This window comes from Gorilla gorilla, chromosome 14, assembly GCF_029281585.2.
Source record: "Gorilla gorilla gorilla isolate KB3781 chromosome 14, NHGRI_mGorGor1-v2.1_pri, whole genome shotgun sequence".
Taxonomy (NCBI): domain Eukaryota; kingdom Metazoa; phylum Chordata; class Mammalia; order Primates; family Hominidae; genus Gorilla; species Gorilla gorilla.
Window position 1 is genome coordinate 51851529 of NC_073238.2, and position 18162 is coordinate 51869690.

General features: G+C 32.3%; 1 protein-coding gene across 11 annotated transcripts in view; it reads right to left on the reverse strand.

Moving 5' to 3' along the window:
* Positions 1-954: 954 nt before the first annotated feature.
* POSTN (periostin) overlaps positions 955-18162 on the reverse strand; it is a 36042-nt gene continuing 18834 nt past the window's right edge. Inside the window, exons 12-23 of one of the 11 annotated variants that reach the window (XM_004054400.4) lie at positions 17920-18050; positions 17286-17416; positions 17076-17178; positions 16901-16968; positions 15804-15849; positions 12614-12694; positions 9406-9495; positions 8617-8706; positions 7781-7858; positions 7327-7410; positions 2857-2898; positions 955-1739 (exon numbers count right to left, since the gene is read on the reverse strand). In XM_004054400.4, the coding sequence (XP_004054448.1) occupies positions 1702-1739; positions 2857-2898; positions 7327-7410; positions 7781-7858; positions 8617-8706; positions 9406-9495; positions 12614-12694; positions 15804-15849; positions 16901-16968; positions 17076-17178; positions 17286-17416; positions 17920-18050 (982 nt within the window). In that variant the 3' untranslated portion in view covers positions 955-1701. Of the gene's footprint in view, positions 1740-2856; positions 2899-3015; positions 5514-7326; positions 7411-7780; positions 7859-8616; positions 8707-9405; positions 9496-12613; positions 12695-15803; positions 15850-16900; positions 16969-17075; positions 17179-17285; positions 17417-17919; positions 18051-18162 lie in introns of those variants that run through there. The other 10 variants (XM_004054398.4, XM_019039844.3, XM_004054399.4 and 7 more) reach the window with 10 other exon arrangements.

Below are 18162 nucleotides of genomic sequence, written 5' to 3' on the forward strand. Positions count from 1 at the left end.
CCTGTTATCTTCAGTTTGGTCTTCCTAGGTTTTACAGTCTCCCAATGAGTGCCCTATAATGCATGGTATAATTCTATTTCACCCTCACCATTCAGTTTCTCATCAGTATGGATTTTGTTTCCAGAAGGTTCTTATGTCAGTCAGTCCAAGTTAGAATGACACCTGTTGAGGTCTGAGTTGATCAAGTCAATCTTTTCATCATTCCCAGCAAAAAAATTTCTTCTTCTTCTTTGGCATGCAATGGACTCTGTTACATCAAATAAGTTAAGGACATCTCTGTGGCTCCCCCATGCCTAGCCCAGGAATAATGAATTGATGCATCCATGCTTGTGTAGTGCCATTTATGATACTATTATAGCCCATGGTGTATTGAGGTTAATTGATTACATGTCTCCTTACCTTTGGAGGACAGTAAATGTGCCTGATTCATCCTTTGAATCCTCACAGCTTAGCACAGTCCTGGGGTTATATTCAGTATTCAGCTGATGTTTAATGATTGCTTCATTATCTAATGATTCTTTTTTTTTTTTGAGACAGTGTCTGGCTCTGTTGCCCAGGCTAGAGTGCAGTGGGGCAATCTCGGCTCACTGCAAGCTCTGTCTCCCAGGTTCACACCATTCTCCTGCCTCAGCCTCCTGAGTAGCTGGGACTACAGGTGACCGCCACCAGGCCCAGCTAATTTTTTGTATTTTTAGTAGAGACAGGGTTTCACCATGTTAGCCAGGATGGTCTCCATCTCCTGACCTCATGGTCCACCTGCCTCAGCCTCCCAAAGTGCTGGGATTACAGGTGTGAGCCACTGCACCCGGCCGTCTAATGATTCTTTATATAACTTAATCTGTACAAAAACCCCCATGACACATGTTCACCTATATAACAAACCTGCACGTCCTGCACATGCCTGCGCACCCCTGAGCTTAAAAGTTAAAAAAAGAAAAACTCAAGAAACACTAATTTCATTCAATTTCCTTTAATGAGTACTTGTTACAGTAAAAGAGGTATAAAGTCCTGTTCCCAAGTCCAAACCACTTTTTAACTTAAATCTTGAGTTTTTCTGAATTACTCAATTTGAAGTAATTCTCTTTATATCTGAAAAATGGTTTTATTGAAACGTTTGAGATTAAAAAATATGCATTGCAAGAAGCATATGACAAACATTCTGAGAGTACAAAATTAGTTGTAAAAAATAACATAATTTACCAGTAAACCCACTCATATAGAAATGTGCAAAGCCTTTTGATGTAAAAAGTTTTGTACACCAAGCACCTATTTTTATAACTTAGCTTCCCATGGAGAGATAATGACTTGCATGCATTTTATGTATCCATAACATACGTACAAGGCTCGGTCTTTCAATGGGATAGCAGTTCACAACTCTTCGATTTGAATTGTAATGAATCTGGTGACAAGGATTTTTCTCTAATGGATTCCAAAGTTAGCCAGAACTTTTAATGTCAAGATGAAAAAGCGTGTAAGGTGTTATATTTTCTTCAATTCCTTTACCACAGGAGGCTAACTCCACAATTTCCCTCATGTTTCTCATTCAGAAAAAAAAATATTAAATTTGTGTTCAGAATTATTTGATGATTGCTTCTTTGTGCTGATCTTTCAGTTCCTGAAGTCAACTTAGCTCTCACAATTTTCTAAGGTCAGGTTATTGACTTAGGGTTGTATAAACATTTTTGTCTGGTTTTTGGATTTTCACTGAGAACGACCTTCCCTTAATCGTCTTCTAGATCCTAATTAGAAAGAAAGGAGAATGTATAGACTGTAAATGTTAGGAAATTTTAAAATTTAAGAATATATTATTCTCTGTATATCTATCAGAGGCCATTATTTTTTGTAATAAACCTTAGATTATGTTTTCTTAATATCTTCAACTTATGGTGAAGCAAATATTATATTTTGATCAAAAGTATATAAAATAATAATTTGAAATTTAATAATTTTAACTCTTTAGAAAATTTGTGTGAATTTGGATATTTACATAGATTTATTGATACATTCTTTGGTTAAAAAATATCTGTGCAGTTGATCTTTTACTTTCAAAGGTCTGTATATTGGATTGGTTTAAAGTAAGATGTTCCTATAGCGCATTGATAAGCCTTGTGTCTTCTTTTCACTACTAGTATCTAATTAACCCAGAAATTCCAAACTTGCAATTCCAAACTTGCAATTTACTCTAGCTTCCACAAGGGAAATTCTTGCTCTCTCAATGTATCGGAATGTAAGATAACTTAAGTGGAGGAATTAGCAAATACACATAGTGTAATTATGAAATAAATTGTAATGCACATGTGATATATACATATATAATGTACATATTTAAATGAACATTTTTGTAAATAGCTATATTAATGGTTTTTTGCATATATACATTTCTTATTTACTTATGTCTCAAACTGTAGCATTGTCTCACATAATAACATTTTTAAGGATTCAGGTCCACCTGCAATCTACATTTGTTTATCTCTGATATTCAACAATTTCTTTTTGACTTAACTCTTATATACACAAAATTATATGTATACTTAACTTGTATATACAAAACATTACATATATATATGTATGGAGAATATACACTTGAGTCTATCTCAAGGGTTCAATATGCCTAGGAGTTTACATGAGTATGTTGACCTTTCCCTTAATATTTGTTATTAGATTCTGATAGTATAGAACATGAGAAATTTATTTTCTAATTGTTATCAAAATTGTTTTCATCAAAACTGGCTAGCTTTTCTCTCTGATCGATAACAAGTTTCAATAAAATACTTTAAAATCTTTCCTATTGTTTGATTTCTCTTCATGTAAAAAAAAGAGGCCATATACACACATTACTATAGCCAATACACTTACCTTGAACTTTTTTGTTGGCTTGCAACTTCCTCACGGGTGTGTCTAAAATTAAATTGTTGTAGTTAGAAATACTTTGCAATTATGGCTAAAATCAGACAGGAGACCATGGTTAAACAGAACAGTGTAAAGTCTTAAATAAGTATCACTTAAACACGAAGATTATTTTTAGTAGTTAAATTTTATGATCCTCAGAGTTTTACATTTTTTTGTAAAGGACAAGTAGACGGACAGTGTTTTCCATATATGATAATGAATGTTTCTTAGTTGCAAAGCACATTGTTTCATTATGGATTTTGGAGCCCCACCTAATGTGCCATTTTTGCAGAGTACATGACTTACATGATTTTTTCAACCTTTTTGTAAAAAACATTGCCTTATGATGAAGGGTTATTAAATGTTGTATAAAGTTTAACACAAGTATCTTCCCAGAGTTAGCCACCCATTTTTGCAGTCATACCTATGTGCAATGTATGCCTCTGTAAAATTATCACTAAGATCAATTTGTGATTCCTTTATTGTACATGAGGACAACAAAGTAGCATTGACCTAATGATTCTAGAAATGTTATAATAAGTAATTCGGAAAGAATATGCCATCACCCTTATTCCACCTCCCAACCTGATTCAGTGTCAATCCTATGAGATCCTTTTAAAAAATTAACTAATAAAAGCTTTTATATTTAAGAACTGCAAGTGTTTCAAAACTATGCTGTTTTGTGTTGTTATAGTTGTAACATATTTCTCAATTTTCCTGTTTTTCTTTTAGTTTATTGACAAGACTAGCTGGTAGGCCTAAATTCACATTTTCACTCAGTTTCTGGGCATTTGAGATCAAACAGTAAATATGGTTTCTACAGTTACTTCATTTTTCTACTTATCTTTTTAAATTTTTTCTCCAAATTTCGACTTCTTTTATATGTATCATCTATACTCAGCATGAAGTCCAATTTTTTCTACTATATACATGTTTTCAATTCGCTGAAATCATATAAAAAGTAAGCAATGAAACTGTCACCATGAATAGTTTTGGCTATATGACACCAAGCAAATTTTTTAAAAAAGAAATAACATTCAAAAAAACTTATATATTCTGTTTCTGTCTACTTAGCACATTTTCACATTTCTTTCCCCCCCTAATATAAGGCATATAATCATTTATAAAACCACATTAATACTAGAGTAAAATATAGAACTATAGAAAAATCTCACTATGTTGGATAATGGGGAGAAGTCTGTGTAAAACAACCAAGTCTGAATTATGAAATATTCTCCAATAGATACAAATAGATGTAAATATAAATATTTCTTAACTTCAGGTTTATTTGGTAACGAAATAATGGCTTCTAAAAAATTGTCAAGAAGAGACAGATCCAACCTTTAATTGGTGTGCAGGCACATTGCTTATAGTGGACTTATTAAATTCCAAATAGCAGTTAATTGTATAACTTAAAACTGCATCATAGAAGTATTTACCAATTTCTTTTCAAAACAAGTGTGCTCACTCAGATTTCCTTTCATAATTTTGATAGCATCCAATTAATGAGGTTTTGCTGTGATAATATTCCAGAATATAAAACGTTCAATGTGTCAAACAAATACTTTGAAAAACAGCTTGATTAATGTGTAGAAAACAGGTTTACTCCTAGCAGCTCTCTGCTATGTCAACATGAATGAGAGTTATATTAGATCATGTTTAGAGCAGCAAAACATGGGAAGATAAACCAATTACTTGAATATATTGGCACAAAGAACCACCCTACATCTTATTTCCTAAAGCATGCAAAGTACTCAGCTCAATTATTTTGACATTTTATTTGCATGTTTGTTTTTTGTATGTTTCCATGGTTATGACTATGGAAATTTAAAGTTGGGTGAGAAACATTACTTAATTGACCATGTTAATGTCAATTGATGATTGACAGTAACATTTGATGACAGCTTACTTTGTGCTGAACATTGTTCTAAGAGCTTGTCATATATTAACTCATTTAGACTGTAGGTATCACTACTATTCCTCACTTTCAGATGAAGGAAACAAGCAAGAAAAGAGTCAACTAATTTGGGATTGAGTTGGGGCTCAGACTGAATGCAGACCTACAACTCGATCTACTATTCTCTATAGAGGTTACAAATCTTAACCTCTTATATTGGCAGATTTGCGAAAACCTTCAAAAATGACTTTTTGTTGTTGTTCCTTTCGACACAGTCTGTTATTCTCCTTTAATTGCTTGAGTTGTTTCAGAATGCATAATTGTAAGGTAAGCACAAAAATTTTATGCATTTAATGAGAAATTTTTTCAGTTAAGGTCTCGGAAGTGTATCAGTGACAAATCACAACATCAGTACTCAAAGTACCAGTTAGCCATGTTAATAGTCATGACTTAAATGATTGAGAAATATACTCAAATTACCAAAAGTACAAAAAATGTACTACATGTACCACAATGTATACAATATGAACTGTTTAGATAGAAAATTCAGTTTTAGGTAGAACTTATTGAGTTGAAGAGCATGGTTCAGATATGTATTAATTGGCCAGACCTTGGAAAAAAAAAGTCTTACATAGTGTAATCTTTACTAGCTTCTTTTATCAATACCTTTTAGGATCTAGACAAGGGGACACTTGTGACTCAGTAATGACCTGATGGTTTTAGATAGCTGGAAAAAAGAAAACAAGCATGTCCAATTAATGCTGGTACTAGTAATGCTACCGCATACAGTGTCTTTCCTACAAAAAGCAAAACCTTGGAGAAATGATTTTATAAAACCTTTTTTTTTTGTTGTTTTTTCACAATGCTATAATAGTTGACGTGGCATTGTGAAAACCGATGCCTTACAGATATGTAGAGAGATCATACACTGGGAAGTAAAGGAATAAACTTCCGGGATGATCAGAGACAAGAGCTAAGAAAGGAGTTCATTAACTAAAAATTGAATGTCATATACTTAACTTGTAGCAGTTATATATTTTCTTGGCTGAAGCCATTCTTTAGTATTTAACTGGATTTTTCATAGTGGCCTCAATAACAGGGGCTTATCAAAGGGGAAGAAAATATACTTACCTGAAATTTAAGCCTAAATGAATTAAAGCAATATAAACTGATGCAGCTACTAATTTATTGATTCCCTAAAAAGCACTGCCATTCTACAAAGCTGCTTACTATGGCAAGGACTGAAAGAAAAAAAAAAGAATTCAATTTAATCTTCATAATGTGTTTGTCTCTTCCCTCAAATCCTTAGATTTTTTTCCTAGCAGACAGTTGAGCATTTAGGGGTAGACAGTGAATTCTTTGTTAGATCCTACAGGAATCTTTGGTTCCGTTATGGCTCTGTTGTGCTATGTACTCTTAGAATTCTGGGAGGAAACTTGTGTTTTTCAGACATATATATTTCTATTGAGGGAAAATTCAATCATTGGTCGAATTAAAAATTTTTAAACTATCACTGACAAGTTTCTAAATACTATTTAAGAGATTTTATGTTTATTAAACTACAGAATATAGAAATAATAATTGCTAAAAATATAGAAAGTCCCAAGATAATTTACATTTTCTTGGACATGGTGATACAGTTTTAAAAAGTATAAGCTGAAAAGCTGTCTGGACTGTGTTTTGGATAAACGTCAAACTTCAGTTATGTTTCTCAATTAATAGTATATTTCAAAGTGCCTATTTGGTTTTTCTAAAGAATTTAAATACATGTTTCACAAAAAATAATTTTTCAGCTTAATTCTTTCCTTGTTAAAAAATGAAGTAGAAATTTATTTATTCAAATGCCAATGGTACAAATTATGTATCTATATAAACAACATCTTTGAATAATTACTATGTAGGGTTTGTGTAAGATTTTGAATTCTTTTTTTTTTGTTGTTCTTAAGGTTCATTTAATGCCACAGACAGAGAACATTCCATAAAAGATTAAGATTAATTTTATATGCAAAATAACTTATATCTACAGGTATAGATTATCACTGAAACTGTTAGAAAAAACAGATATTCATTCCCAAGAATATAGTTTTGGAAAAGAATGTTACTAAATGCACTATTTTTGGCTATATCTATGCATAGAATTTAAAGACATGCCTTGATTGCTTTTATGGGGGCAATGAATATAATTTTTTAAATATAAAAAGTATATCAAATTTGGGCTTGTTTAACAGCTAGCAATTTAACAATTATTTCCCTTTCACATACTTAAAAGGTCCTTAAAATTATTTGAATCAAAGCAAAAAAAATATTCATTGCTCCCCAGACTTTATACCATAGAACTTTTTAAAGACTGTTTAAACTAGTAATCATTTCTTCATAACTATTAACTACCATTGAGCCAATCCATCTATTAAGACAACAGCGGATGTTGTCTTTTTTTTTTTAACCTAATTAAAAGAAAAAATCTGCTTGCTCAGTCTTTAAAAAGTTGAACTCAGTCACTAGAACCCGTTAAGGGGGTTAGTTGTTGTCCTTTTACTAACCTCCCTGAAGCAGTCTTTTAATTTCTTCATCTTCAAATAAATGACCATCACCACCTTCAATGAATTTGGTGACCTTGGTGACCTCTGAGAGGATACATGTTTATAGCAGAAATTGGTTTATATAACAAAATAAAGACAGCAGACTTTATGTCATAAATAATGGCATCTGCCCAATAATGAATTCCAGTCCAACACTCGATTTTTTCACAACTTTTAGTGCTGTTTTCTGACATACTAATATTCTTATAAAGTTGTTGAACAAAATACTGTATAAAAAAATATGACTGCCATTTATGCTTAATTCCTTATTCTTGTGCTTTTTTCTTGTTGGTGTGGAAATGAACAATAGATTGAGATAGAGTAGAAAACATGTAGAATGCCTCACAGATTATTTTAGACTTGTATATGGATAGCTTAGGTAAAGTCACATTCTTATTTTCCTAGAAATGCTGACCTTCTTGGAACAATTTCTTCAGAGTTTCTTCTGTTTCTCCACCTCCAGTAGAAATCCTAGTGTATTTTATTTCAGGACCTATGAGAAGGACAATGAAAAAGGTCTAAAACAGAAGTAGGCAAACTTCTTCTGCGAAGTGACAGAGAGTAAGTATTTTACACTTGTGGGCCATGTAGTCTGTGTTGCCATTGTTCAACTGTGATACTTCAGTGTGAAAGCAGCCTTAGGTATTATATAAATGGATGGGAAAGACTGTGTTCCGATAAAACTTTATTTCCATAAATGGGTGGCACAAGCCATACTTGCTCACTAATTGTTTAAACAAATACTTAAAGAATAGCTGAATTAAGAATTTTAGGTGAATTTTAGGCTAATTTGGACCAACTGAACGCTAGTTTGGAAGTCTGATACGAGGTTTACTGAAAATATTGATGAATTGCTTTGTATAAACTTGCTTCTATTTTGGCATGTAGATGTACAGACCTTAAGATTAATGGAAGCTCAAATGAGGAAATGGCTTTTCTTCTAGGGTCCTCTAACTCATTAACAGACAGTAAAGTGAAAATGGAATATCATATCAATGGTATATCATATTACATGTATGTATGCATACATGTAATAAAAACAAATGCTTTTAGATTTGTCTACAAATTTTCAATTCAGAGTAAAACATAGATTACATATTTAGAATAATATTATATCTGCCAAAATATGAAGTAACTTTAGTAATCACTATGAAAATGACTTGTTTCTTTAATGATTCTTATATTTGGGGATTAACTATAATTTGATCTTTATAATCTAGGCATAGATCCATGTATGGAATTAATGGCTACCTGTAATGATTCGTTCTTCTCGTGTCTCTTTTTCAGTTATTTCCACAGGCACTCCATCAATGATTTTGGTGTATTTTTTAATAATTGGCTCTAAAAGCAGGGGAATACAAATGCATTTGATTTACCCTCATATTGTGACTATACATCCATAAGCTAGACATTGTAATGATTAACTATATTTCTACAAATATTACCATTTAAGATTCAATCATAAACATTTTTAGAACATATCCCCAAAAAATCATATCAATAGGGATCTAAAAGGTAATAGCTATGTCCTGAATCTCGGTTGAGAGAGAGGGCCATTTGACATCCTAACTCTCCATGTCATACTTGTTTTCTGGATGTGGAATAAATACTTAGTGAGAATCCAGGGAGTTCTATATCATTGGAATGGGAGTCCTATCATAAATCCTAGTAGTGGAGTGGCTTATTAAACAGAGACTTATACAAGGGTCATTTTTTCCTACTGTTTCTAATATTTCCTTTTATACTGACATTAGTGTTACAATTTTATTCCACAATCCTCACTTGTATATGCAAAAATCATGACATTTTGTTGGGCCCGGTGACTTAATAGATAAATTAATTCCAACTAGATCCATTAAAAGCTAACTATGTTTTATTTCTGACCAGCTAATAAGAACTCATAGCTGAGGAAATAATTCCCACAATTTTTATAAAATAAGAACAAAGAGAAACTATCAGATGTTCAATATTTCTAAACCAACACTATTTCAAAATAATCGCAGCGAAGGTAGTCGGCCCCAGGTAACATAAGGAACGCACCTCCATGGATCACTTCAGTTATTGTTTCACCTTCTTTAATCAGTCTGAATTCAGGTTCACCTTCAATTTTGACTTTTGTTAGTGTGGGTCCTGGGACATTATTTTAGGAGACAAATTATCATGTTAAAACAGTCCTTTAAATTTACCGGAATAGGACATTTATTTCAACATTCGGTGTGACTCAACTCAAATGTCAAAGTGGTTTCAGGCTCTATGAAATCACTTTTAAATATTTCCCATTGTCTTCAAATTAGACAAGAGTTACGATAACAAATGATTTAGTCTGTTTGTGTGCTACTAAAATTACTTTCATCTGCTTTAGCTTTTAAACAGATGGATAAATCCATCTGTTTATTCGTAGTTATAAAGTATGATTACGCAAAATATTATATGTGGCTACACTTTGCAGATCATGCAGTATGTACACATTTGTGTTTCTCTGATAACTGGTGTAGATCCCACTTTATCATACTGATATGTCTATTACTTTTTCCTTATTAAAATTTTTCATTTAAGTTTTAAAATCACTCAGTACCTTATATTTTTGATCTAGTGGGTATAGGAGTGAACATAAGAAAGTACCAAATGTATACCTACCTTTAAGATGCTGAATGTCAGGTTTTATGAGGAAAATAATTTGAGTACTTACCTTCTGTATGGGAATGATACAAAATTAACCAATTAATAGTTAAACAGTCCTTCAAATGCAAAAGATAAACTAGTGTTGCATTTGACTTGCAAAATGATTTTGCTACCACAGAAAATCATTTTGAAGGTTAGAAAGCTGCTTACTACATTAGTTAATTAAGACTGTTTCACAGAAGAGTAAGAAAAATAAGTTCAGTACATTTAACTCATACTGTAATAGGCCTTCAATAGTGGAATGCAACTGTTGCTTGCTTATCTTTGAGAGCATTTTTTTTTGCTTGTTCAGAAATTGTCGATGTACATGATTACCAAAACTAAACCAGCCTAGAACAATCCAAAATAATGAAAATAAAAGTAAAGTTTTTTGAAACCATAAGTATTTCATGCCATAATATTTGATATATAAGGCCAAGGGATATTGAGCACAAAACATAAAGCCAGGTTTTTAAGGTGCAGTAACTTCAGAAGAAAGGACGCCTAAGGAATTTAAGAACCAAAAATCCGTTAATAAAATATCTAAATCAATATTTCTTTAGAAAAGCCAAACTGAAATTTTGGAAACATCCTTTATAGTTAAGCTCTATGAAAGAAGAGATTTTCTCAAAATTGTTTTCCTATTTACTCCCAACACCTCAGAAAGTACCCAGCACAATAGCTGCTCAATAACTATTTGTTGAATTGAACTTTAGCTGATTTATTCTTAATTCAAAAATTCTGTTATGTATCTTTTATAAGATACACCTTAAAATTGTGTCCTGGAGTTTAATTTATTTAGTAAGAATTTAAAAGTCATCAATAAATCTGTAATTGTTCAAACAGTAAGAAGGAAATGCCAGTAGCAATCTTGGAAGCTGGACCATTGTAAATTACTACTAAGATAAATATTTGTTTCCTTCATTATGCTACACAGGAGTGTAATTTCTGAACTCAAGTTATTAATGAGTAGGTGACACAACTCCATTTTTCATCCATGTTCCCTTTATAAGAAGAAGCCATGTAGAGATGACCCTCCAGTATGATCTTAACTGAGTAAAGATTAGTAGGATAGAATCCTACTGACAAAGATTGAGGAGATAAATAAGTTGAATAAAGAAGCTTCAAAGGAGAAGAATCTTTGAAAATAAGAACATTGGCACATGTAAATAATTTCAGGTAAAGAAGCTGTGCACAATTATAGTGCAAAATTTTAGCGAATCTGATTTTTAAAAACAGGACAAGATTTGATTTTAAAATCAATTGTATTATCAAAGATCATTGTGTCATGTTTTATTACAATGATCAAGGAACATTTTTTCAACAAAACTTTCTGATTCGATTTCTTCTTAAAATACGGAATTGTCTTCATCACTATAGAAAGTCGATTAAGTAATTATAATTATAGTATTTTTTTCAAGAAGAAAACAAGGATAGATTTCAAAGAATAACTCAATTTTAAGTCTCAAGAATAAATACTAATATAGATAACTAATTAGCTAGGAAATAAGTTTTTACCTATGTATTTTCAGTGTATAAATTTAAATTAATGGCTTACTTTAAAAAATATAGATAAAAGTATTCAAGAAGTTACCTTCTCAAACCACCAAAAGAAATAGCAAAACCAAACATAATTACAATTACAGTTTCCCAAAGATTCCATCAAAGATATAACCTGTTCTCTTTTTGGAAGACTGTTTCTAGCTTTCTTATAGCACAAAGGAGATAACTAGTTCTTTTCTCCGGGTAAGTTGCTACATTAAGATGCTTATACATGGAAATTTTTAAAAATTTAAATTGTGATCCTTGGACATAATTAAAATACATGAAATGAAAGTAGCATCAAAGATGTTGAACTTGGCTAACATACATAGTAGGAGTAGAGAGAAAAGTAACTGCTTATTTAATGCTCTAGTCTGAAACATCAGGAGAGAATGTGTGTGTGTGTGTGTGTCTGTATTATATATATCTCATATATAATATATACGTCTGTATGTAAGAATATGTTCAGGACTGGAATTAAGTATTTTAAAAATCAATTCACTGCATAAACTACTCATTTTGTTTTATAATTCTGATGGTCTAATTAAGAAATATCTCATGCGTGGTTGTAATTTTAAAAGCTTTCAGTAAACATAGCTTCTATGCTATCTTATGTTACACAATGAAAAATGCCTATACTTTTTTTTTTGGAAGAGCTTCTTGCATTGCTATAAAAAAGAACATGTGGGAGATTGCAAACAAAGCAACATAAAGAGTATACAGCCTGTAGGAGTCTGACTAAAGTAAAAAAAACTCATGTCTTTGTTTAGTGAGTATCTGTATACTAAGTTAATGCAACGCCAATTAGATTCAAGTTAAATCAAGTACAAGCAAATGTACTGAAAGTATTAGGAATGCATCATCTACTTTGCTAAATAATTTGCACTCCACATTCTGCAATTACATGAGCATGCCATTGGTATAATATTGGTTATATAACATTTAACGTGTTAGTTTTTAAAAGAATGTAGATACGTTCATAGAGATCAGTATTTTTACAGATGTTTTTACAATAAAAGGAACCATGTATAACATTGATTTTTACCTTCAGTTTTGATAATAGGCTGAAGACTGCCTTCAATCACTTTAATTTTTGGTTCCACAACTTTGGTTATAATTTTAGTTGCTGAAAGTATAGAAAGTGGAACATGAAAGATATTTACATAAAAACCTGAACAAAGGTTTTTTTTTTTTTTTTTTTTTTCCTTTTCTTTTTTGTCTCTGTAGGATACTAAGGTACAGGATGTGGTAATACGTTCAGGCAGTCAGATACAGGAAATATTTATGGTATGTAATATAATATCTTCTCATGTCCAGGTGTTGAACTCTGAAGTCTAGTGACTTGAATTTGATCTAGTGAAATATATACTCACAAAGTGAGGAATTACATCTAGAAATCTGTAATTTTTAATTGTACCACTAAAGCGCTTTACCTTCTTTTGTACTTCTTGAAAATACTGGCTGCATTGTAACAGAAGACAAATATGATTAATGTCATGCAATTCATAATATCTTAAATTGCATTGCTGGATTCTTTCTCAATTAAAAGAAAAAATGAAAGAAAAAGGCTTTTAAAATGTTTTTCATGCATCTGATAACAGTGACATAGAAAGGAAAAAATGAAACATAGTTCAGAATACTTAAAAGTAAGAATAAATTTCAGCCAGCCAGACATGAGCTCTATTCAACAAACATGATATGATCAGTATTTAAGTTATAGGCTAAAATGTCTTTAATTTTCAGCTTTGTTATTACTATCCTTTTTTTAATATATAAATTTAAAGGTATATATTTTAAATGTGTGTCGTCTACCTAAGTAAGATAATAGTCTTTGAACTAGGCACTATGTTTGCTGTTTGGGTGATGGGTTCACTAGAAGCCCAAACCCCAGCATTACTCAATATATCCATCTATCAAACCTATGTGTGTACTCCCCTGGATCTTTAATAAAAGTAAATTAAAATAAATTAAATACCAGTCAACTATTTGGTTGACTTCGGTTGTACTGATTAACTGGAAATGTGCCTCTGAAGCCACACAGCCAGAGCAACTGGCTTTTTGTCATTTCTAATGAAAAGCCTTGAAAGATGGTTCTATTAGATAACGGGCCACACTGAAGCTAACTGTGCATCCAGATCACATCAAAGCAGCAGAGGTGAGATGTTAGCACAGCTTCGGTTTCTGCAGTTCTCACCTCATGCTTGTAAGATGTTTAGCTGTGTCAACTTTTTGAATTAATGTGGGTTCTTAGCCTTCATAGACCCTGTGTTTCAGCCTTATTAGGTTTTGTATTTTGAGATCTCAAATTGTGAAGCTCTAAAATAAAACAAATCTGTGTGTTTAGGTACTAGTTCCACAGGTGGTCTTGCCACAGAAGAACCTTTCCATGAAGGTCGAATACGAATACACAGGGCTCTCTATTGCTACTATCAAAATGGACTAATTCCTTTTAGCTTACATTTTTTACATCATGTTAAGGAATTTGACGTTTTAGATGTTCAGCTGGTTGGTAGTTTTCATTTCAATCTTGATTTTCTGCAGACTTAAATAGTTTTGACAGGTGAAGCTCTGAGGATTAAATATTGATTTTAGCCCTCTCCAGGTCAAATGTTCCATATTTGACAACTTATACCAAAAACAGCATCCTTCCCATCAGCTATACACTTTAAAATGGATATTATTTTGGGGATGAGGATAATATGCAGCAAAAAATTATAGGAATTTTAGAAACAAGTCAACAACGAAATATAAAAATAGAAAATTTGGTTTGATTTATCTTTACTTCTATTTTAAAATACTTCTTAATAACAGCATACCGTCTAAGGAGGAGTAAAAGAAACATCTTACATTGGAATGTAAATGTTAGAGCTGTTTCAAGGCCTCTGGGTAGGTAGGGAAGGACCATTGAACATGTGTGTCTTAATAAAATGTAGCTTATGCTCTGTGAGTGAGGATGTAATTTAGTAGGAGAAAATAATTATATTTTTTCTCATTGCAATCAAGATATTGCATTCACATATATAGAAAGCAGTGAAACTAAGATGGATAAAGAAGGGAAGCTAAAGAAATGTAGTGGAAATGTGTATATATATATATGCATATGTATATATTTATACGTTTGATGAAGAAAGATGACATAACATGTCTGATGAATAGAGCCCATAAGGATTGCTTAATTTTCAGAAAACATATTTTTACAAGATTGTATTCCCATGATGAATCATAACTATTCCAATTAAATCTTTAATACAGTGCTGAGCTGGCCTGATCCTGGAATTGCATGTTATTATTACATAACTGAAATCAACAACAGCAGCAGACATTTTGTTTTGCTCCTTACATTGGCTTTACTCCTTTTCCATATCTAGTATAAATCTTAAGGGAAATTTTCTTAATTAAATAACTGGATGCTCATGGTATAAAATGGAATGATTTTCTAGCCAGAATAAATGTGGGTATTGAAGTAATGTTTTAGCTACTGATACACGTTGAGTGTTTAATTACAGAGCCAAAACAAAATGAAAAGAATTTCTGCTTGAAAGCCACAGTGAAATAAAGAAAGAGAGAAAAGATAAACAGAGAAAAAGCCATGATGGAAAAGATATACTACTAGCTACACTTATGAGAATGAAGTACCCTTTATCATTGTTAAGTAGTAGAGGTTTAATTTTGATAATCTGGTTGTGTCGGAGATCAAAGAACCCTGGAATTTGGAAACTTTAAATTTGTCACGTGGCAGATTTTTTTGTTCCTTTGTCCAATTTTGGATGGGAGAGTTTTTGAACTGCCACCTTGTAAACATTGGTATTCTTCAACACGTGCTTCTCAGCCTGCCCTTAGATAGCTCAGGGCTTGAGGGTGGCGTGAACAACAAGTCTTGGCTAAGGTCGTTTCTATGTCCACACATCTGAATTTTTAGATATTTCTAGAGGGTCTTTTCGCCATCTCTTCCGTTTATGTATCTTTTTTTTTCCTGGCTCTTTGCCACGCTAATATTATATTTTGCTGTCTTTCTCATGTCATATCATTTCTGTTTTTCCAACGAGTGGGGAAGAAGTTCATTGGAGTTGAAGGTTATCTGAGACCTCAATCCTTTTTTCAAGTGAAATGAGATTGGCCATAGTTTGGAATTCTAAATACCAGATTATCAATAATCTCTGTAAATACAAAGAAATGTATTGTTTTCTTTTTTCATACCTTGCCACCCAGGTGGCCAATATTTATTATATACTTACTATAGACAGTCACGGGGATTTCTTTGAAGGTGCTACCACGAACAAACTGAAAATAAATGTTTATATTTAGTAACATGAAAGGTGATAGTTGTGTTAACAAAACCATGGCACCACTTTAATTCTTATTAAAGTAAAAATAGTGAAGCTATTATTACACTTAATAGAAGAGAAGTCCTCATATAAATCATCTTCCAATTCAATGCTATCAGGTCAGAGGGCATAAAAATCATTGGATTCATTACTCAGAGATTTAAAAATTATATAATAATTAATCCAAAGTTAAATATATTTATTAAACACAATTTTGTTTCCTGCTACTTTTACCCTACATTGAAAAAGAAGAAAAATATTCCGTTCCCTTTAATCTGTGATGAGTGACAATTTTTTATAAGTGAATGTTCTTTCCTTTATATTCTGCAGTGAAAGTATTGAATGATACAAAGATTTTAGTCATTTATGCACCATTTTATTTTTCTAAATTGGACTGTAAACTTTTTGAATAAAGACATGTCCAATTTAAATACATATTTGTCATAACACTTTACACAATACTTGGTCCTGAGTAGCTTTTAATAGATATTTGTTGAACAAAACCATGAAGAAATGATGCCATTTCTTTACAGGTGGGTCAGTGGTACATAAACAACAAAGAGTAATCCAAGCCCAGTACATACTTACTTATTAATGAGTACATTTCTAGCCTGTTATGTTAAACCTGTAATATGTGTTCTACATATTAGAAATAAATCAAGTAACTTTTAGGCTAGGCGCGGTGGCTCACGCCTGTAATCCTGGCACTTTAGGAGGCCGAGGCGGGTGGATCACGAGGTCAGGAGATCGAGACCATCCTGGCGAACACAGTGAAACCCCGTCTCTCCTAAAAATACAAAAAAAATTAGCTGGGCGTGGTGGTGGGCGTCTGTAGTCCCAGCTACTCGGGAGGCTGAGGCAGGAGAATGGAGTGAACATGGGAGGCGGAGCTTGCAGTGAGCTGAGATCATGCCACTGCACTACAGCCTGGGTGACAAAGCGAGACTCCATCTCAAAAAAAAAAAAAAAAAAAAAAAAAAAGAAATCAATCAAGTAACTTTTAGTACCTTAATTTGGATGTATTTGATTAATTTATTAAGTATTTCCAGCAGTTGATCATTTCCAACAGGTGTGTCTATGAAGAGAAATATTAAATGAATATTGGTAAGAAAGCATAAAATAAAAATCGAGGTTCATATTAAAAAAAGACTTAGCCCATCAATGAGTTCAATAATTACAAACCTGCTGGATAGAGGAGTTTATCTACAACATGAATTACACCATTTGTTGTCATGATGTCAGATTCTTTTGATTTCAATTCATTCACCAGAAGTGTATCATTTACCTATCAAAATAGGAGGCAATTTCAATGAGGAAATTTCATTAAGGATGAATATTTAGATAACTTAATGATGGATGAACACTATCATAAATTCATTCTAGACAACTTACTTCTTTCAGAAAGATTTTGCTTCCTTGTGTGGTCTTTAAAATGTTAGTAACACCAGGTTCAAATCCTTTTCCAATGAAAACTCCTGGTGTCAGGTGATAAAGAATGATGTTTTGAAGAGCATTTTTGTCCCCTAGGGGAAAATATATGTTTATTTTTATTGAATAATATGACTTTTTGATAAGGACTAAGAAACAAAACACTTATTAGTCTTTATCTTTTTCCATATTGTACTTTCTCATAATATCATTATTCTCTCAAGTAGATATCGATGCTATTTCAAAACATACAGTTATTTCAATTAGCCTAATCAAAATAGAACCCAACTTACTGAGAGAAAAAAATCTATTTATTTTCTAAATTATAACTGTTTTCTTCTTTGTCCCCTGATGGCATGGTCTTTAATAGAAACCACATAAGTGAACATCTAGCCCAACAACATGACAGTAAACAGTTTAAGAACATTACTGAGTGACCCTCCACACATCCCAAGTGGACGAAATAAAAGGAAACTAAAGCTAACCATGAATACCAGAGAGGGGGCATTTTTAAGGCAGACATCTGGACAGGAAAGCTTGAGAAAGAAGTGAGATCCTGAAATGAAAGGGAAAATATCTGGAATTCACTTCCACTTACGTATCAGAATTTCTTTTTCTTCACTCGTCATTCCCTTAAAAGCATCATTGGTTGGCACAAATAACGTCCAGTCTCCAGGTTGTGTCAGGAGCTCTTTCAAGTCTGCAGCTTCGAGTAGGCTGAGGAAGGTGCTAAGTGGGAAGAATGTATATGTATTTTGTCAGATTTAGATTTAGGTATGTTCACCTACAGTGCATGTGATATAATAGAATCCATGTATTGTGGAAAGCATGAGAGAACTGC